At 44.6% G+C, this 22432-nt stretch overlaps 1 protein-coding gene across 2 annotated transcripts in view; it reads right to left on the bottom strand.

Annotated features, from left to right (window-relative positions):
* Positions 1-22432, bottom strand: part of akt3a (v-akt murine thymoma viral oncogene homolog 3a) — a 152884-nt gene that overhangs the window by 117331 nt on the left and 13121 nt on the right. For both annotated transcript variants that reach the window (XM_024388189.2, XM_024388188.2), the window contains exon 2: positions 18408-18672. In XM_024388189.2, coding sequence (XP_024243957.1) covers positions 18408-18453 — 46 coding nt within the window. In that variant the 5' untranslated portion in view covers positions 18454-18672. The remainder of the gene's footprint in view (positions 1-18407; positions 18673-22432) is intronic.

The raw sequence follows: 22432 nt of genomic DNA, 5'->3' as shown, positions 1-22432 counted from the left end.
CCCGTCACGTTAAAGCAGCAGTGGTCTCAGCCCAGCCAGTCCTTTTGCTTCTGGTCATCAGTTCAGCTGGTGCGTAAACAAGTTGACAGGCCCGCTGGTTGGTGGTGGGGCGCGTATCCAGCCCTGCACTCTCCCCATTCCTCCCCTCTCGTCTCCTCTGTCCTCCCACCCTCCCCGGCAGCCTCTGCTACCACTGTCTCGCTCATCCACCCTTCCAGCCGGCAGCGAGCCGAGCAACACCATCAATCGATGTGGCCCACCACTGTCTGCATGTTGATGACGACGGCCGGGCCAGCCTGTCCCTCTCTGTCGCCCTTTAAAAAGAGAGGCCTTCCCTGCTGCTTTTATGGAGCACTAACCTTTTAGAGCACCCGCCATGTAGATTTAATGCCAGAGGCTGATACAGGAGAGAGAGAGAGACCAGCAGGAATACAGTGACCTGAATCCTCCACTGTCGTTAAAGGGATGACACTTAATGTCAGCCAGTTGTAGGCATTTTTCTCCCACAGCCTTCTGTGATTATTCAATTCTACATATGTCAAGAACAATATCTAAGTTCTATTACCAGTTAGTAGAAGAGGAGTGGGGGCTAAACATTATTTAGTGTGGCTGGTGGCATGATGACAGAGGCAACATGGCTTGTGGAAGCTGTGACTGAGACGTCTGGAGTGGCTGGAAGCTGTGCTGCGTCGGCAGGGCTGGGGATGGGCTGCAGGGAGAAAGCTTGTCTTGCGTAAAGCACACACACAGGGTAAGCAGCCTCAATAACGTCACAATCTTAGATTACTAGCCCTGAGCTCCACATAATCACATTAACATCCTGGGCTCTGTGGCCTTTAGGAACATTAACTAGGTAATGAGGGATTCGGCTGCTTTACTGCCACATGCACTGACTGTATAAGGTTCAAAGTTTTTTTTAAATATGTTTTATTGTTCCATACACCAGATAGGTGCGGTGAATTGTGTTGTTTTACAGGGTCAGACATAGTAGTACAGCACCCCTGGAGTAAATTAGGGTTAAGTGCCTTGTTCAAAGGCATTTCAACAGATTTTTCACCTTGTCGGCTCAGGTATTCGAACCAGTGACCTTTAGGCTACTGGCCCAAAGCTGTGACCGCCAGGTTACCTGGTTTCCTACCTACATACCTCCCCTAGATGTACCTGAGAGAGCATCACCTCTGGAATGGAGCTGGTGAGAGGATGATTAAAAATGCTGTGTACAAAAAAACAGGGAACAACAAGGGGATCAGTCAAAAGAAGCTTTCTAATGCAGCTGAAGTGGATGGAAGGTGGTCATCACGTCACCAGTAGGCAGTCCCTTTGACCTGTCAGGGCTTTAAGTCTAAGCTTTGCCCTTTTGACATCTTAAAAAGAGTTTGTGAGGGTTGTGAAGATGCAGCTTAAAATGCACATTATGTGTGGTTCAAAATGTGTCCCTAACCATCACAGACAGTATAGAGGTAGTTTTGGCACCCAGAACCAAATCTTCAGAACGTACTGGCCAGGAACTCAATTTACAGGAACATTTTAATGTAGGTCTGTCACAAGGGCCTACATAGATGGGTATGGGCCTTGTTGTGATTGTCACAGATAGAAGGATACAACATTCTGTTGGTGACTGCCTCCACACAGTTGGAAGTGAGTGAGTCACTGCTCAACAATGTACACAGTTTGTTAAACCGCACTGTATCCCTTCCTGGATGTGGGTGTGGATGTCATTCACTACAAAAGCCCCCAGTGTCTGTCAGTGTGGCTGGCGCAAGCTGGCTGTGAGTGCGCATGTTTATCACTGTTGTATGTAAATGAGAGAGGAAGAGAATAAAAGAGAGATGCAAAAGAAGAAAGGGAGGAAGAAAGTCAGAGAGGTAAGGAAAGAGGAGAAAGAGACGAGTGTTTTGACTGTCTACTCTGTGCTGCAGCCGAGAGGGAGAGAAATGGGCGACACAAAGACAGCGGCGGCGGGTGATTGATATCAGAGCGGTCTGGCACTGCCACCTGATCCACTCGGCTCCAGCAGCACTGAACTCACTGAACTCACCGAGCCAAGATGGCCGTCCAGCTGGAAGCGAGGGGATGGGTGCACAGCAGCCCAATACCCACTCGCTCATCACTGATGTCTCAACACTGCTGAGGGGTTTGTACTGACAGGCAAGCTCAGTGGCATTCCCATGCATAGACACACCCACCCACACATCCATTTATTCTACACATGCTATAGTGCATCTTCTGGCCATGATTAAAGAGAAGTATGGATCATCATTTTGGTTTATGTATTTTAACATCCTACTGCCTCTCATTATAGCATGTCTTAGAGACATCGATAATATGCATCTAGGATTTCCTTTTCTGAGATACTAGGCCTATACAGTTTAGAACTCTGTGTAGCCTAAGTGCTAATGTGGGAAAGTGTGGATGTGACCTTCGACAGGAAGCCTCACCTCAACCCTCACAGCCATTAATCTCCTGGGTTACCATTCTAAAATCATATCGAATCATATACCTGGTGTATCAATGTCCCATCCTAACTCGTCCCAGACGAAAATCTATGGTTTAAAAAAAAAAGTTGAATTAAACAGGAGCCTAAATGCCTTCCTTCCTTCCTTTAGAAATGACTGGTCTTTCTGGGGTTCCAGTTCCAGTGCCTACCTGCCAGATGCAAACACTTCTCTGCCCTGCCTTCTTCCAAATAGAAATGAGCAGCAGCTCTCTGCCATTGAAAATGTGGCTTTTCTCCGGTCTGCTGCCGGAAGATTAGCAGTTGAGGGGAAGCTTGAGATGCATAGCTGTTTTCACACAGAAAGGACTACCTTCACACAGAAAGGACTACCTTCACACAGAAAGGACTACCTTCACACAGAAAGGACTACCTTCACACAGAAAGGACTACCTTCACACAGAAAGTTAGAACACATGAAACAAGGGAAAGATGACAGGATATTTTTTCTTCCCTTCTTCCTCATATGACATCCGCTGAAGACTTAGTTGACTTTGCATATTCTCATTGGGCTGTTAGCAGTACAGCCTGCCTGCCTGCCTGCCTAGTCGAATGTAGTCCAGCATCATACGGTAGTCAGATGTGCTACATACATGGCAGTCATCTGACAGCCTAACTATGATGAATGTGAGTGAGGGCCAAGGCCCCAGGGTCCCAACCAAGACCCCAGGGTTAAGTAATAGAAGCACACTTTGAAAACAACTGTTGGCCATCTTGGATGCTGTCTCCAGTTCAAATACTGAACAAAAATATAATATAACTATTGTAAAATAGATTGTGCCAGTAAAATCTGTATAATATGTGTAAAGTGAAGGTAGAAGCGTAAGTGTTATTGTTATTGTTTCTTAGTTTACTCCAATTGGGGGAGGGGTGGTAGGATTTGCGGGGAATAATAAAGGTATATTAAAAAATAATGTATTTAGGTAGGTAGGTAGGTAGGTAGGAAGGCAGTCAAATTCCACGTGATCAATTAGGTTTCTCCAAGCTCTGACGCTGCTGTTGGTCATTAGTAGCCTACCAAATGTGCTAACTGCCTGGTACTCAGCATTCTATTGTCCCTCTAGGTAGGTAGGTAGGTAGGTAGGTCATTTTCCCAACAATTGTTTACAGACAGATGATTTCACTTATAATTCAACATATCACAATTCCAGTGGGTCAGAAGTTTACATACAGTAAGTAGACTATGCCTTTAAACAGCTTGGAAAATTCCAGAAAATGATGTCATGGCTTTAGAAGCTTCTGATAGGCTAATTTACATAATTTGAGTCAATTGTAGGTGTACCTGTGGATGTATTTCAAGGCCTACCTTCAAACTCAGTGCCTCTTTGCTTGACATCATGGGAAAATCAAAAGAAAATCAGCCAAATACCTCAGAAAAAAATTGTAGACCTCCACAAGTTTGATTCATCTTTGGGAGCAATTTCCAAACGCCTGAAGGTACCATGTTCATCTGTACAAACAATAGTATGCAAGTATAAACACCATGGGACCACGCAGCCGACATACCGCTCAGGAAGGAGACACACTATTTATTTGAGACAAAATTTATTTGATTTATTTGATTTATTATATTAAGTTAAAATAAGTGTTCATTGTTCATTCTGCACTGTTGTAATTGTCATTATTACAAATATATTATATATATATATATATATATATATATATATATATATATATATATATATATATATATATATATATATATATATATATAGGTATACACATATATACATACATATACATATATATAACAATCGCCCGATTAATCAGAATCGGCTTTTTTTGGTCCACAAATAATCGGTATCGCCGTTGAAAAATCATAATCGGTCTACTTCTAATCACAATCACACCATGAAACATACAGCCCTGCCCTTTTTCTTCCCGGAGAGATATGTATTCCTGTCTGCACAATGAACTGAGAACCCAACTGGCTGAACGGACTCAGACAGTATATCCCGAGAGAGCCATCTGTTTCCATGAAACAGAGTATGTTACAATCCCTGATATCGATCTGGAAGGAAATCCTCGCTCTGAGCTCGTCAACTTTATTATCCAGAGACTGAACATTAGCGAGTAATATGCTCAGATCGGTAGGTGGTGTGCACACCTCCTGAGTCAGACTAAAAGTCCGCTCCGAGTACCTCTTTTCCACCGGCGGTGTTTTGGAACAGCCTCTGGAATCAGTTACAATGCACTGGAGGGTATGAACAAAGGATCTGATCCGCTCTGATATCCAAGAGTTCTTCCAGGCTGTATGTAATAACATGAAACATTTCCTGGGCTAATATTGTAAGAAATAACACATAAAAAAACGAAATACTGCAAAGTTTCCTAAGAGCTAGAAGCACGGCAGCCCTGTCTGTCGGGCCCTTTTTTTAAGCCGCCTCCAATGTTGTTTTAGAGAATTTGGCAATACGTCCAACCGGCCTCACAACCGCAGACCACATGTAACTAGGGCTATTACGGTGACCATATTACCACAAAACACCAGTGGTCACAAGTCATGAAGGCAGTCAAATTCCACGTGATCAATTAGGTTTCTGTTGCTGTTGGTCATTAGTAGCCTACCAAATGTGCTAACTGCCTGGTACTCAGCATTCTATTGTCCCTCTAACCACCCTGACATCAATGCAAACGTAATCGAAAATCTCATGAAACACTTCATGAGAGCCCATAAACTCATGATGTGCAACATTTCTATAGAATAGGCAATTGCGTGAGAAAACAATGGTGGCCTCTATTAAAAAGAGAAAGATCCCATCAGCTTTCTATGAGCTAGGCCTACAATATTTATTTCTCAACTTTCCTAATATTAAGCACATTGCTTCTCTTTACAACAGGAGTAAAAATGATCATGGAAAAAGCATCCTCCATTCGCTATTTACGTGCATAGATGACCTGTATTTTTTCCCATAACCCTGTTTCGAGACAGGTGCCTGATAATGGTCCATTCTAAATCAAAACAAATTTTGCACATATACTAAATAGTATATGTAAAGATTAAATAAAGAATAGTCTGATGGGTGACAATATTAGCCTATCGCTTGTGAATGATATATTACCACTTGTGAATGATGCCCAGCGTAAGGAAAGAAACAATGCCTTTTTTTGTGACTTTTTCAAATCATAGTCGCACACCTCATGTAGTCTAGCCCATAGGCCTATATGTTTTGATAAGGTTTGTATCACAACTAACGTTCTGATCTGGTGCGTCAGCCTCATTGCGTAAATTAGGTTTTTTGATGCTAGTGGTTGTATTAATTTGGGATCTATCGCATTCCACAACTGTCCCAGATTATGTTTGAAATATTTATTTATTGCACACAATAGGTCAACTTTTATACTATGGGGATAGTAGATTAATGTAGGCTAGTGCTTTTGCTGTTCGTTAGGCCTACTCATCTTGTTGGCTGACGAAAAGTAAATGTGGACGGTTCTTCCAATATCTTCAATATGCACCTCAGAATTGGATAAAGATGCGTGCAGTTGCATCCCCAATGTGTCGGTCTCCACTTGTAGCCTGTGAGAAAGACCCGATCACGTGATGGAGAGCCATATGAGTGAGAGGTGCTTTGGAGCACACAGCACTCAGGGAGAAGTGAATTATAATTATTATATTCAGCCCAAGGGCACAACAGCCACTGGCAGCAAAAGACATGGATTTTTTTTAAGGGGCATTATGGCCACACAAAGGGGATGACGCCAGAAAGTTTGAGGCATTATCAAGTGCTTGTCAAATTGTGAATGAGAGGCTGATGAAGTGTGTAAAGCCTGCACAAAAAAACAGAGCTCACGCCTTTCATGCAACTTTTTTCAAATCATTGTTAGAGTCGTATCATGCAGAATTAGAATGTATTAAAAAAATCAAAACATATAGCCCAAAATTTGTAGAACAACTAAAGTTACATTAATTACTCTAAATTAAGCGTATGAGGAGGACCTGTTTCTTTGTTAACCATTCAACACAGAATAGCATTGACTGATTTATTTATGTGAACTTTAACACAGTAAAATAGTTGAAATTGTTGCATGTTGTGTTTATATTTTTGTTCAGTATACTGTATGATCCCAACCAACTGCTCCTCACAGAACAGCGTGCACACGTCTGACTCTTCCATACTGATGCCGGAGTGGGACACTTTCCCATGAAAGATTCATTGAACACTTAATGAAAAGTGAGCGTATAGTTCGGATGTTCCACTGATAAAGGCAAACGCGTCATCACCACGACTGATCAGTATCTGTTGCCTAAACTGATAGTTCAGGTCAGCAGATACTGCATGCGTGTGTGGCATCAACCATGAAGACTTCTAGCATGGTATCCCAATGTTCCTAATGGCTCACAGCTGATTACATATTTATGAGCATGGCCACTATATCCTCGGATGAAAAACAAAGGAGGTCCTACACACCCACAACACAGAGTGAGTCTACAACACAACAGCTCTGATTGGCTAGGTAGGGATAGGCTTATGGAAGACACCATACGTATGTCAATGCAGCATAAACCGGCAGAGTCCAAATGCTCTACAACCCAGCTAGCACAAAATGTTCTAAGAACCATATGTTTCTTAGAGGTTGGTGAGAGTGTTGTTGTCCTATGAGTATTTAAAACACTTCTATGTTGTACTTACTATGACTGTGATATATGGTTGTCTTACCTAGGTACCTTAAGATGAATGCACTAACTGCACATCACTCTGGATAAGAGTGTCTGCTAAATGACGACAATGTCAAATGTTACATGTTGCATGGAACCTTCCCACAACTTTCTGGGAATGGTGCAGGATATTTGCTTAGCTTTGGAATACTCTCACCACATTTAAAGAACTTGACAAAAAAACATTTCATTACTTTAACAGAATGTTTCCCACATGGTTACATTTAATTACAATATTCTAGGAATGTTCTCCAAATGGTTTGACATTGGGAAAGTTCTGAGAACTTTAAGAACCAACATTCATTTTGGGAAATGTCAGTACTTCTATACTGTATGGTTCTATAGTTGCCATGGTGCCTAGTGGCAGCATCACTGTATCAAGGGAAATATCATTTTATTTCTGACAAAGATCTACATATATTTCAGGATGCTGTGTATCCCTGAAAATAATACAAATTCATGTAAACATCGCAGTTTTGAACACATAGCTTCTGCAAAAAAAGTATCTTGGCACAACCCGGGTATGGGGTAACTTGAGCCGCAGGACAGGGTAAGTTAAGTTGAGCCGCAGGACAGGGTAAGTTATTAAGTTGAGCAGCAGGACAGGGTAAGTTAAGTTGAGCCGCAGGACAGGGTAAGTTATTAAGTTGAGCAGCAGGACAGGGTAAGTTAAGTTGAGCCGCAGGACAGGGTAAGTTATTAAGTTGAGCCGCAGGACAGGGTAATTTATTAAGTTGAGCCGCAGGACAGGGTAAGTTAAGTTGAGCCGCAGGACAGGGTAAGTTAAGTTGAGCCGCAGGACAGGGTAAGTTATTAAGTTGAGCAGCAGGACAGGGTAAGTTAAGTTGAGCTGCAGGACAGGGTAAGTTAGCTGCAGGACAGGGTGTTAAGTTGAGCCGCAGGACAGGGTAAGTTAAGTTGAGCCGCAGGACAGGGTAAGTTAAGTTGAGCCGCAGGACAGGGTAAGTTAAGTTGAGCCGCAGGACAGGGTAAGTTAAGTTGAGCCGCAGGACAGGGTAAGCTGCAGGACAGGGTAAGTTATTAAGTTGAGCCGCAGGACAGGGTAAGTTAAATTGAGCCGCAGGACAGGGTAAGTTAAGTTGAGCTGCAGGACAGGGTAAGTTAAGTTGAGCTGTTAAGTTAAGGCGCCTACAAATTTCGAAACTGAATTTAATATTACCACTACCTTTTTAAAACCATGTCTATGTTAATTTCCCAAAAACAACTCAACGCAATCACTTGTTTGCCTTTTAATCATTTTAAGCATATTTTAACACAGTTGACAGTTGTACGTTGTTGAACAGTAAAAAACATTCCCTCTCTGCTTCAGTAAAACATTTCCTACAGGTTTACTCATGGTTCCATTTGAAGTCATTGAGCTTTGTGTAAAAGGCAGTTTCAAGCAAGAGACCCGTTCCGGGGTATAACGTGTTCTCTCAGATCGACACCCATGAGTTTAGCCAAAGCCAATCAATACCAAGAGTGTTTCTCAGAGGTTGAACCAAAAAAGTAATAACATCTTGAGTCAAACCAGCCTCCATTCCTAAAGCTCGCCTCTAAGCCTTGCCCCCCAGACCGAGGATCAGCCTAACAGTGCCATAGGTATGGGCCACCCCCTGCTCCTTTTCCCCTTCAATGGCAACATTCAAGCGGGTGGCAGCTGACACGGTCACACTAGCCAAGATGTCCGTCCCTGATAAGACCCTGAACAGAGGTCCTGTCCTGTCTGCCCTGAAACCTGAGCACTGGACGGGGAAAGAGCACAGACAGACATGGCTGAGTGGTCTCTCTCCCCCACTCACTCCTTCTCTTTCCTCCTGACTCTTGAGTCATCAGACTCTTGACATTGAGCTCATCATTACAGGAGTGAACTCTATGATCCTGCAACTCTTCACACCAAACACCAAGTTTGAGCCAGCATATGAGCAGAGAAACAAGGGCCTGGTAAGACATACCAATGAAACCCTATAGAACCAGGCTGTCCAACCCTCTTCCTGGAGATCTACTTTCCTGTAGGTTTTCAGTCCAACCCTAATTTAGCATATCTGATTCAGTTAGTTAAGATCTTGTTGAGCAGCTAATTAGTAGAATCAGGTGTGTTAAATTAGGGTTGGACTGAAAACCCACAGAACGGTAGATCTCCAGGAAGACGGTTGGGCAGCCCTGCTATAGAACATCCCTGCTGAAAAAAACAGCATAGACCAGAATAGGCTGATTATGCTGGTCACCTGCCTTCGCTGGGTTTTCGCTGGTGCCTTGTGTTTTTGCTGGTGCCTTTGCTGGTTCCGAAGCTGGTGACTTCGATGGGTTTTGGACATTGGTGACCAGCATCAAAGTGCTTTATTATTTAAAGACAGTACATGACATATCATAAGGCCTTCATTTGAGGGCTTCGTTTTTCCCTAATACAGTGGCCAAAACAGGCCTGCAAGTCACATTCTGCTGGCTTGCAAAGTGATGTTTTATTCCTATTAAATGTTGTTATCCAACTATTTAAACGTTTATTCGCCCACAATCTGTATTCAGAATGACTGCCAGCGTTAGAAAGAGGAGTAAATAAGACTACCTAAACCATCAAAATGGGAACAACCATTTCAGTACCGTGTGCAATAAGTCCAACTAATAAGTCCACCAAAATGTATGTTATTTATCTTTGTGTGGAATAAGAATAATTCATCAAATCAATGTACATGCAAAAACACAACAAACCAAAAAGATATTGAAACAAACAATTTTAAAAAATCTAACTGCAATAGAGCATGCTGGGAAATATGATAATAGGTGTGGTTTTGCCAGACCAGCTTGACCAGCTAGTCCTGGGATGGGTAACTGGCAGCCCCCCCTTTTGTAGGCCCACGGAACAAAAGGGAACTCAGTCTTGCTCTCAACTTACTGTTTAGAGTTAGAATAGTAGGATACACAAGGCACAATTTCGAAATTTGTTTGTGCATCAGCAGTTACGTTATGTCAGTCACTGACTGTCACTCAATTAGCCCATTAAAGCAAAACATTTTTAGATTGGTATGTTAGCTGGCCACTAGACCATATCCATTTGTAGTAATCATGGTCAAATGGGGGGGGACAACAAAATTTTGCTTAGGGCCCCCAAAAGGCTAGGGCCGGTTCTGACTGCATGTGTGGGTATGGATGCGGGTTTTCAGACACGTAAGCCACTGCGGCCCCTCATGAGTTCACTTTTTTGTGGCCCCACTCCCATCAAAGTTGCCCATCCCTGAGCTAGACTATGTTGGACCAGTATAGACCAGCTTGGTCAACAGCATACCAGCATAAACTGGTCAACAGCATACTAGCATCAACAGCATCCAGTACCAGCATGAGCTGGTCACAAGCATACCAGCATGAGCTGGTCACCAGCATCACCAGCTGGTCAGCCAGCCTAACTAGCTAGGCCATGTTGGTCACACCAGCATGACCAGCATAGACCAGCATGTACCATCTTGAAATTTAAGCTGGTCTTTGCTGTGGATGTTAGCCTTGCAGGGGGATACTGGATCTAGAGAATGAGTGAGAAGACTCTCTGGATGGTATGACGGAAGGCGGAAGATGATTGAGTGCCAGTGATGATAGCAAGCAGACAGAACATTCCAGGAATGTTTAATGAGGGAGAGGAATGTTCTAATGAAGTAATTTAAGCTGCTCGATGCGTCCCTGTTGTTGTTCTGACTACTTTGATAAATGTGTTGACTGCAGACAGTGAAATATGTCTTCAGTGAGAGTTACAGTCTCATTCAGAGAGGAGAGAAAGGAGATAATGGGAAATTATGTTGACTATCTAGATGAAAACAACCATTTGCTAATTAAAAAGTAGAGAGTGTTTCTCTGAAAAAACTAACTTTGAGGCTCCTTTTGGGAGGAATGCTCTGTTACTTATCTCGTGTATGGCCAGTAATAACTCTTCCATTATCATTAGACTGTTACAACTAATAAAGCCAACTTTATCAAAGCATGCTTTTCATTCAGTAAGCCTTAATCAATCAAATCAAAAATCTCATTTTATTTGTCACATGCGCCGAATACAACAAGTGTAGACCTTACCTTGAAATGCTTACTTACAAGCCCTTAACCAACAATGCAGTTCAAGAAACAGAGTTAAGAAGAATATCTACTTAATAAACTAAAGTGATTTCTTTTTTTAAAGTAACATAAGAAAATTACATAACAATAACGAGGCTATATACAAGGGGTACCGGTACCGAGTCAATGTGCGGGGGTACAGGTTAGTCGAGGTAAAGTGACTATGCATAAATATAAAACAGAGAGTAGCAGCAGTGTAAAAACAAAGGGGTGGGGTGGGGGTGGGGTCAATGTATGGCTTTCAGCAGTCTTATGGCTTGGGGGTAGAAGCGTTAAGGAGCCTTTTGGTCCTAGACTTGGCGCTCCGGTACCGCTTGCCGTGCGGTAGCAGAGACAACAGTCTATGACTTGGGTGATTGTGGAGTCTTTGACAATTTTTTGGGCATTCCTCTGACACAGCCTAGTACATCACTGGGGCCAAGCTTCCTGACATCCAGGATATAGGTCCTGGATGTCAGGAAACTTGGCCCCAGTGATGTACTGGGCCGTACACACTACCCTCTGTAGTGCCTTACGGTCAGATGCCGAGCAGTTGCCATACCAGGCGGTGATGCAACCAGTCAAGGTGCTCTCGATGGTGCAACTTTTTGAGGATCTGGGGACCCGTGCCAAATCTTTTTAGTCTCGTGAGGGGGAAAAGGTATTGTCGTGCCCTCTTCACAACTGGCTTGGTGTGTTTGGACCATGATAGTTTGTTGGTGATGTGGACACCAAGGAACTTGAAACTGTCAACCCAGTCCACTACAGCCCCGTCGATGTGAATGGGGGCCTGTCCAGCCCTCCTTTTCCTGTAGTCCACGATCAGATCCTTTGTCTTACTCACATTGAGGGAAAGGTTGTTGGTGTGGCCACACTTCCAGTTCTCCGACCTCCTCTCTATAGGCTGTCTTATCGTTGTCGGTGATCAGGCCTACCACTGTTGTGTCGTCAGCAAACTTAATGATGGTGTTGGAGTCGTGCTTGGTCACGCAGTCATGGATTGAACAGGGAGATCCTTTGTCTCGCTTACATTGAGGGAGAGGTTGTTGGTCTGGCCACACATCCAGTTCTCCGACCTCCTCCCTATAGGCTGTCTCATCGTTGTCGGTGATCAGGCCTACCACTGTTGTGTCGTCAGCAAACTTAATGATGGTGTTGGAGTCGTGCTTGGTCACGCAGTCATGGGTGAACAGGGAGTACAGGAGGGGACTAAGCACACACCCCTGAGGGGCCCCAATGTTTAGGATCAGCGTGGCAGCTGTGTTGTTGCCTACCCTTACCACTTGGGGGCGGCCCATCAAGAAGTCCAGGATCCAGTCGCAGAGGGAGATGTTTAGTCCCAGGATCCTTAGCTTAGTAATGAGCTTTGTGGGCACTCTGGTGTTGAACGCTGTGCTGTAGTCAATTAACAGCATTCTCACATAGCTGTTCCTTTTGCCCAGGTGGAAAAGGGCAGTGTGGAGTGCGATTGAGATCGGGTCCTCTGTGGATCTGTTGGGGCGGTATCTGAAGCGGAGTGGGTCTAGGGTTTCCGGCATGATGGTGTTGATCTGAGCCATGACCAGGCTTTCAAAGCACTTCATGGCTACCGACGTGAGTGCAACGAGCGGCAGTCATTTAGGCAGGTTACCTTCGCTTTCTTGGGCACAGGGACTATGGTGGTCTGTTTGAAACATGTAGCCTACAGACATTAAATTACATGTCATATTGATATTGATCCTGTAACCTGCTACAGGTTACAAGTACAAAGTAAGAGTAAACACATGCTGGGCATTTTCATCACATTTGGTAAAGATCAAGCACTTCAACCCTCAACACAGACATGGCAATAGCATTTAGAGTCTAAATGCATCACACCCCAACCTCCCTAGTCCTCCTCTCTCCTGCTCAGACAGGGCTCAACACACAGACAAGACACGCAGCAGACGTTTACACACACAGAGTGCAGTTTGGACTGAGGGATGGATGAGGGTAGAGCAACATGAAGAGCACTGAGTCTAGTACTATGTGATCCACTATCTGAGGATCAGAACACATGGACCACATCAGTCAGCAGGCTGATGACTAATAATAATGCAGCACAATCATTAGAGAAGGCCGGCCCTGGGCCATCCAGACACACACACACACACACACACACACACACACACACACACACACACACACACACACACACACACACACACACACACACACACACACACACACACACACACACACACACACACACACACACACACAGCAGTCATGGTTCTGGATTGGGCCGTGAGTCAGCAGCACCCTAACCCTGTTCCTCTGGCCTGCACCCCTCCCTGGACAGCAGCAAACAAGAACTCTCCCAGCCAGTCAGACAGACAGCCAGCAAAACCTCACCCAGTCAGCCAGCTAGTCAGACAGACAGCCAGCATCAAGATCTCTCCCAGTCAGCCAGCAAGTAAGACCACTCCCAGCCAGCCAGAAAGACAGTGAGCAAGCATGACCTCTCCCAGACAGCTAGTCAGACAAGACTGCCAGCCAGCCAGTCAGCAAGCAAGACCTCTCCCAGCCAGTCAGCCAGCTAATCAGAGAAAGCCAGCAAACAAGACCTCTCCCAGTCAGCTAGCAAGTAAGACCTCTCCAGACAGCAAGCAAGTAAGAACTCTACCAGACAGCCACCCAGACAGCTAGCCAACCAGAAAGACAGTGAGCAAGCAAGATCTCTCCCAGCCAGCTAGTCACGTACCAGACTGCCAGCAAGCCACCCAGCCAGTCAGCAAGCAAGACCTCTCCCAGCCAGACAGACAGCCAGCCAGCTAGAGAGACAGCCAGACAGACAATTTTCTGTATATACAGTAAGTCTGTCTGTGTGCGTGTGTGTCCTTGATGCATAACACAGACACGCACGAAAGGCTGAGTCGTGACTGTGGAGGCTGCACTCCTCCACTTAATATGCGTAGATGGAACGCGCTACCAGGCAGGCAGACACACGCTGGGGCCCATCATGAGGAGAAGACTGGAGGCAGACAGGTCTGATAGTAGTGAAGCCACACTGTATTATCTACTAGTGCTCTTGGAGAGGGGAGGAGCAGCTAGACATGTACCATAAGTGTGATAAGTTGATAGCAAATTATGGAAACAGACCAGACAGGTCACATCACATTGGCTGCTGTCTGTGTCTCACTTTCTTCTGAGTCATGGAGGAGATTTCCAGGGAGTTCCCACTAGCAGCCCCCACCGCACCACACCCCACCATGAGGCCTGGGCGGAGGGGGAGAGAGGGGAGCCAGAGGAGTGGTGCAATGGCCACTGAAGTGTTGCTCTGTGTGGGGTTAGATGGGTTCTCCCTGCCAGAGGTGACTGAAGGTACAGCACAGTCAGCAGAGCTGGTACCACCAAGGTCAGAGTCAGAGAGATAGAGAGAGCGTGAGACAGAGCTTCATTCATGCCTCCGCACAGCTTCCACCCCCACTCCCATTTTTCCCCAGTCATAACCCCTGCAGTACACAGTGTTCCATCACTGTTCTGACTGAGACCGCAGCAGAGCAGCCATGTGATCCCAGCAGCCCCAGAGCACTCATTATGCACACACACACACAACACACACACACAGGGACAGGGAGGTCTGCTCTTAACCAGAGATGATGACACAGACACGCCATCCAGAACCAATCCAAGGGGGCCATGTGGGATGCTTATCTGAATGGTGCAGATGCCATCCATTTCCCTCTGTGCTTCACCATATGCTAGAGAGAATCCATGTAGATCTGTGAGGAAGATATCTAGGAGATCCACACTGCAAAAGCAATCAAATTATATTAATACATGTCTTTAAGTGAGCCCCAGAAGCAGTTGGACTTATTCCATCAAACCCAGTGACCGGATTTCAGGAAGTAGCTGAAAACAATTCACTTTGGGTTGCAATAATACACACATGGAAGAATGCTGCTTTTGATTGAACAGGGAAACCCGTTTACAGATTTGGACTGAATAGAGCCTAGTAGTGTATTGTTCTACCTTCGTCTCCGATCTGCTGCTTCCAGGGGATGAGGACATCATTGGCCCAGAGTTCAATCAGCACTTAGTGAATTGAGTGTGAGAGCATGGATGGATGGAGGGATGTAATGCAGGGAGGAGGACAGAGGAGCTGGTCAATCATCCTCTCTTCAGCTGGCCCCCTCTCAGAGAGACCCATTCAGCTGGTCCGTAAACAGGAAATTATGTCACCGCCAGACGCCCCCCTTTCCCCTTGTATCACAGCTCTGTTTTCACAAACTCACCCAGTAGACACAGCCTGTGTCAGGCCAGGGACAAAATAACTTTACTGCAGCAAGGGAAACACAAGCAGGAAGGCAGGCGGTTAGAATGGAGTGGGACAGAGCGCGGAGGGAAAATAGATGAGCGAAGGATGGAGAGAGGAGAGGGAGGGGCAGAGAAAGAGAGGGTGAACAAGGTCATGTTGGCCGGAGTCCAAGCCCAACAAAACGTGCTCTGTTTCCCAGGCAGCTTAGGGCCGAGGCTCCTCTCGTCTCCCCATCTGCAGGCTGCATGGCTGGAGGAAGGCGTGGCCCCTCCCCTCCTAGGGAGGGAGGGAGGGAAGTTTGAACGGATCCCCCAGGTTCCCACATGGCTTTATATGGGATGGAATGGACAGCGCTGGAGCATGTGCACATCTGGGAGGCCCCGAGAAGTTGACTCACACACACACACACACACGGTGTGATTATGCTTAATCTTACTAGTGTGCTCAAACGGTGTTGTGTCATACACTGCATTATTTTTCACTCACCTACCCGTGTGATTTGCATTGAAACCGATGCAATGGCTGCACACTCACATGACCTCTGCACAGCTAGCATTATAAAGCTCTAAGGTTCAGACATTTCCCAGATAACTCAACAGTACTCTCGCTCCCACCCGTGCCTCTGGTTGCCCCCCCCCCCAATGCATTTCACTGGAATCCCTTGCAGAGCTTAAAGCCTTGATTCAATCATGTCTGATGAAAAACAAGCTTTGTCCTTAAGCTAATTTCTTGGTTTAGGCTAATTCTGCTTTGAGTGAATCAATACTTCAATACCATCAAATAGCACTTAAACTGCAAGCCTTGACACTGTGTAAGACCACAAAAGCATTGAAATAATGGTTCTGTACTATGGTCTGGAAAATTGCATGCAGACGCCTCCTAAAAAGCTGCATTCCATTTTGATAGACAGACATGAGCTCTGGGAGCTTTAGAGACAGAACACAATGTGACTGTGCTGCAGGCCTAAAACCCCAGAACAGACTGTGTCTCATCACATCTAGAATAGATGCCATTTAACAGACGCTTTTATCCAAAGTGACTTACAGTCATGTGTGTATACATTTTACATACAGGTGGTTCCGGGAATCAAACTCACTATCCTTGCGTTGCAAGCGCCATGCTCTACCAACTAAGCTACAGAGGACCAAGACAGCTAGAGATGCTATTATAATAAGTCTGTAGTCTGTAGCAGAAGCCCTAGGGGTCAGAAACCCCACAAATCACATCAGACATTAAGGTCCACTGACCATCCACTTCACCACTTGTATTTTGTCCATAAAAATCTATTTAGGCAGCAGCTCAATGAGAGAGCAGGAGCTGGAGGAGTGTACCTGGAGTCTTCTAAATCAACTCAAGTGTGTCAGACATGGACTAGGGGCTCATAATTCAACCAAATGGGGTGGCAAGAGTGACTGGAGCCAGCCAGTGCCATTGCTGCTCACATGCTTGGATAGACACACACACACACACACACACAAACTAAGGATGTAAGGCAAACTAAGGCTGTCTCTAATTTAGTACAGCACTGAGAATTGTTAGGTGGTTCGAGAAAAATGTTGAACACTCACAATCTGTCAGAGAGGGCACCCACCCAGGGCACAGACTGAGGGGAAATAGAAGGCCATCAAACAGACAGAGACCGAGACAGAGAGTGAGCAAGGCACCAAGACCAGTGTAGACCAAGGGTGATGTCTTGTCCATCTTCATCAAAAGATCTCAACAGAGAAACCGGCCAGTGACCCACGACCCTGAGATGACATGCTCCTCACATGTCAGAGCTGTTGTGCAACAGGCCAAGTGCATAACATCAAATCAAGCTTTATTTCTACAGCACATTTCAGACATGGAATACAACGCAATGTGCTTCACAGGAAAAAGATCATAAAAAACAATGAAAATAAAAGCTGAAATATTTAAAAACTAAATCTAACACAAACTTTATTAAATTAACTGATTAATTAATGAACTGTATTAAATTAATTCTCTCTCCTCTCCTCAGGGTTTATGTCAGATTCAGCACAGCACCCCTAAAGGACTAGGACCAGAAAGGGACACCAGCATTGAGTCAGGGACAAGGGAGGTTGTTTCATGTCTAGTAGAAGCAGAAGCCGGCAGCAGACAACAGCTTAAGGCAAATACAATTTTGCCTCTATTCCACACACAGTAGGGGAGACCAAGTCAAATCGGAGTAAAACAGCCTTGCAACATCAACACTGGGGCACTCCTTCCCCTTCATTTAACAACAGCAGCCAAACACGCACGCACACACACGCACGCAACCACACGCACACACACACACACGCACGCAACCACACGCACACACACACGCAACCACGCGCACACACACACGCACGCACACGCACGCAACCAAACGCACACACACACGCAACCACACGCACACCCACACGCACGCACACGCACGCAACCACACGCACACACACACGCAACCACACGCACACACACGCACGCACACACACACGCACGCACACACACACACACGCACGCACGCACACACGCACACACACACACGCACGCAACCACACGCACGCACACACACGCACACACACGCAACCACAGCAAGCTAAGCTCAGACAGACACTCAGAAAACCATGTACATACTACAGACACATGCTGTGTGCTCCCACTTCCCCTCCTCTCATACACCCACACACACTGTTCTCTTCAGACACAATCAGACTGAAGCCATGCCCTGGCGTAATGCAGCCAGCCAACCATAATAAAGAGACTTGTCTCTGGGGAGACACACAGAATAATCACCCATCCATGTGTTTACTCATTTTCTCTCTCTCACTCTCAAACACACATCTCCATGTTCTCTCTCACTCTCACTCATCCCAGTCGGTTACAAAACAGCCCATAAGAGGAGAGGTACTACTTACCCCTTTTTTGCACCCAGCCTTCTTTGACGATGGTGACATCGCTCATGGTGCCTCCCAGCCTCGACGCCGGCGGTGTTTCTCGCCCTCCCTTACTCGCGCTCTCCCGGCAGCTCGCTCAGTTGCTCTCGCTCTCTCTCACACACTCACATACAAGTGGTGTGTCGCGTCTTCTCTTCCTCTCGTGGTTGTTTCTTCTCTCCCTCCCCTCCCCTCTCTCTCTCGTTCTCTCTCTCCAGACCTTCCCACTCTCCAGTGGTGACTCAGCCTGGAAGGAAGTAACAGGGGGGAAATAATACATGGATTATTTTCTCTCTCTCTCTCTCCTTGTCGTTCCCCCTTCATTCTTACACAATCTGACATGACAAACAGCAGTCATTGTGAAGCCAAATAACATCCCTCCATCCCACCAAAGCTGCTTTTCCCTTGTTGCATTGTTTTCCCCTCAGCAGTTGGACTCTCCTGTTGATACTTCCTATTCTTCCCTGGACCACATTCCTATGCTGTTTATTATTAAATAGCTATATTGCAATGTTCCTGTCTTTATTGGTCTTTTTATATCCGTATATTCTTTCAAAACAGGATAAAAGAAAGTGACAAACATCTAACCTAAATGTCCCCTCTAGTCTAAATGGCCAATAAGATAAAACAAAGTCAATCAAGCATCAAAAAAGGTATTGATTATGCTATTAACCCCATAGAGTCGATGTCCGCGCCCCTGCAGAAATATAATTGGTATAATAAAAAAATCCCCATCAAAATCCATCAGTTTAAGATGATCAGTTGTTTGGCCTGGGCTGCATCTCAATCCACCGTGTTTGTCAGACCATGATAACATTTAAAAAAGGTATTCTCAAGGAAACATCTGTAGCAAACGAACGGTTTTGCCTACAAACTATTAATGACCCCTCTAATGAAAGATGAGACTCTCACGAACACAATCTGAAGGTAGCCAAGTACCTGTTAAAAAGATGTATGGAAGTACAAGGGGTTAAATACATGTAATAAATACATAAAAATAGTTTCCTGATCTTTCTTATCTCTCAGGTATAGGACAGACACTTCAGAACAAAACTTACTTTTGATCCTTTTTTGGACTATCTATTTATCCATGTAGGAAGCTGTTATTCAATGCGTTTCTATGGGCAAATAGCAGTAAGGCCAAATTCAATATGTTTCCTCCCCCCAAAAAATAGATATAAATGTTTTATACCTTAAGTGGGTCCTACAATTCAAAATCAAATAGCTAAATGATCCTTGGTATGACCATCTTAAAACAATCCCCCCCTCACCCAGCTTAGACTCAAGGATTAACAGGGTGAAGATCAAGCTGACCCTGGATTTGATGAAACAGACAAACAGGAAAGACAAACAAAGTGTCTCTTTTCACCTATGCTATCTAATCTAATACCTTGCTGACTTTACTCCACTAATGACTAGACTAGTAAGCACACTCAGAGGAAACATTCTTCCTTATTAGAGTTCAAATCCCCCCGCACCTTAACTAGAGGGCTAAATTAAAAACCTGAGTAAAACAGTACGACACTCAGTTACTTCATCTCTCATCTGATCTGAGCGAAGGCCTGAGGATTCATTCATAAACGGTGGTAGTATTGGAGGGGGTGGTGGGTGGGCAGCTGGAGCCTCTGGTGAGAAGCCAGGAGAACAGGATGGAGGCTGTAGTGGCCGGGGAGAGGCTTGTGTGGGCTGTGGGGGCACATCACTGACCTGAAACTCTAGGATACGATATGCCATTCCTAAAAATAACACTGTTGTCAATGACCCTATGCTACCTTTCAAAACTTCCATCGAATAGGCTGTTGAGTGAGCCTCTTCTTCAAGTCTCCAGCTGGAGACTCAAGTCTGATTTATCTAAGCTATCATCTTATCGAAAAGGAACTTCGATTCGTAAGCCAATGCTAACTAGGGTTAGCAGAATGACTGGAAGTCTAGCATGCTAGCAGTTACCATAGACTTCCAGTCATTGTGCTAACACTAGTTAGCAATTGCACTAATGCTAGTTAGCAACTTCCTTCAAACTGCATGTAGAGACATATAAATTATATCCATGAGTTCATCTAACTCTGGAGAAGTAAAGGGCTTCATTGCCAAATTCCTGAAGTATCCCTTTAACTAGGTTATGTGTTTAATGTTCAACAGCAGGAGTTGATTTCCCAAGACCACTAGAGCAGTATTGATTTTGCCAGAGTGGTTACTTACTTACTACTTCTGAAAACAGCATGTTCTCAAAACGTTACAGACCCACTAAATTGTTCAATCAAATTTGTTCGACACCGAGGAGTTCAAAGCGCCAGTTAACCTATCGACCTAATGACCAGCTACAACAGAAGCCTCAGAGAGTCACGTGACGATCTCTAGTACTGCTACAGTAGTGTGCCTGGTCTTCACTGGAGGCGCAACATAACCATTGTTCCAAACAGTATTAGAAGCAGTGGTCACTCTGACGTTCAAGGATTCAGAAGTGTCTGACCAGTAGACAATATTAATTCATTGGATTACTGTACTGTAAACGTAGGCTACATAATACACAGGACAGTATGTCATAGCCTTAAACTATACACAAATGCTATTTTATGTGTGTGTCATAACTAGGGTTGCAAAGGGTCGGAAACTTTCTGGTAAATTCGCGGAATTCTTCTGGAAATTTTGCATTTTTTTATTTTATTTTTATTTTACTTTTATTTAACTAGGCAAGTCAGTTAAGAACAATGGGACGTTAAGCCAGGGAATATGGGGAATTTTGCTTAAATTCATCAAAAAAGCTTATAACAGTGAACCTTTTTTTGTGGGATACACACAAGGCAATTCTAGGTCTTGTGGCATATTTTTGTTAAACTATCCCCAATTCAATGGAATTGCAACGCTCTGCATGCACAGTGCATTCTTCCATCACATGTATTCTCAAGATCTTGCACACTAATGAGATGCTATTGAGCCCACACTACTACACTGTCTGAGCCAAGGATTACATGCTTTATGGTAAATTTTCATTACAATACTGGGTGGGGTGAACATATTTTTCATGACATGATTTTTTGTAAATAGTAGCCTACAGCAAAGTGTGTTTAAATCATTTTGAACTTGTTAACAATTTCTGCTAGTTAGTTTTTGCTACCATGTGGGTTTTAGCATTCCTTAGCCTGCTAACTGAGGAGTATTAATTCACCCGTTTCCATACATATTTTATTTGTAAAACATTTATCTTACAAAGGAGTTGTTTAATCTAACTGCTTAACTATTTATCTGTACATAGAATTGTTTTTGGGGATTTTTACGATTTTTTTCCTAATCTTTACAGGAAAATGCCACGGGCACTATCTGATGTGTGGAGACATTTCACTGCAGCTAATGTAGAAGTTAAGGCTGTGTACATTTGGAAATACTGTGCCAAATCATATGTGAAGAATGCAACAAAGATGCAGAATCATCTGGCCAAGTGCATAAAATTCCCTCAGCGCTCACAACAAGCAACCTCTGACAAAAGTCCCTCTACTACTATTCAGGGTGAAAATTATGAATCAGACACCTAAAGGCAGTCATCAATGACCTTGGACCACAGAAGGTATTTGCACTGGTGACAGACAAAGCAACAGTTCATGGTCCTTCTGAAGATGGGTTTTTTTACACAATGGTGGAACGTAGTCAGAGAAATGCTGATGAATGTCTTGCTCGAGCTGTGTATGCAACTGGCTCACCCCTGATGCTCACAGGCAATGTGTATTGGAAGAGATTTCTGAATGTTCTTCACCAGCATATACCCCTCCAACCAGACATGCTTTATCTACTAATTTGCTGGATGAAGAATTCAACAGAGTTCAAGTGAAGGTCAAGCAAATCATAGAGAAAGCAGACTGTATTGCAATCATCTCTGATGGGTGGTCGAATGTTCGTGGGCAAGGAATAATTAACTAGATCATCTCCACCCCTCAACCAGTATTCTACAAGAGCACAGACACAAGGGACAACAGTTACACCGGTCTCTACATTGCAGATGAGCTAAAGGCAGT

The sequence above is a fragment of the Oncorhynchus tshawytscha genome, linkage group LG25, assembly GCF_018296145.1.
Source record: "Oncorhynchus tshawytscha isolate Ot180627B linkage group LG25, Otsh_v2.0, whole genome shotgun sequence".
Lineage (NCBI taxonomy): Eukaryota > Metazoa > Chordata > Actinopteri > Salmoniformes > Salmonidae > Oncorhynchus > Oncorhynchus tshawytscha.
This window is presented reverse-complemented; position numbering and strand designations above follow the sequence as displayed.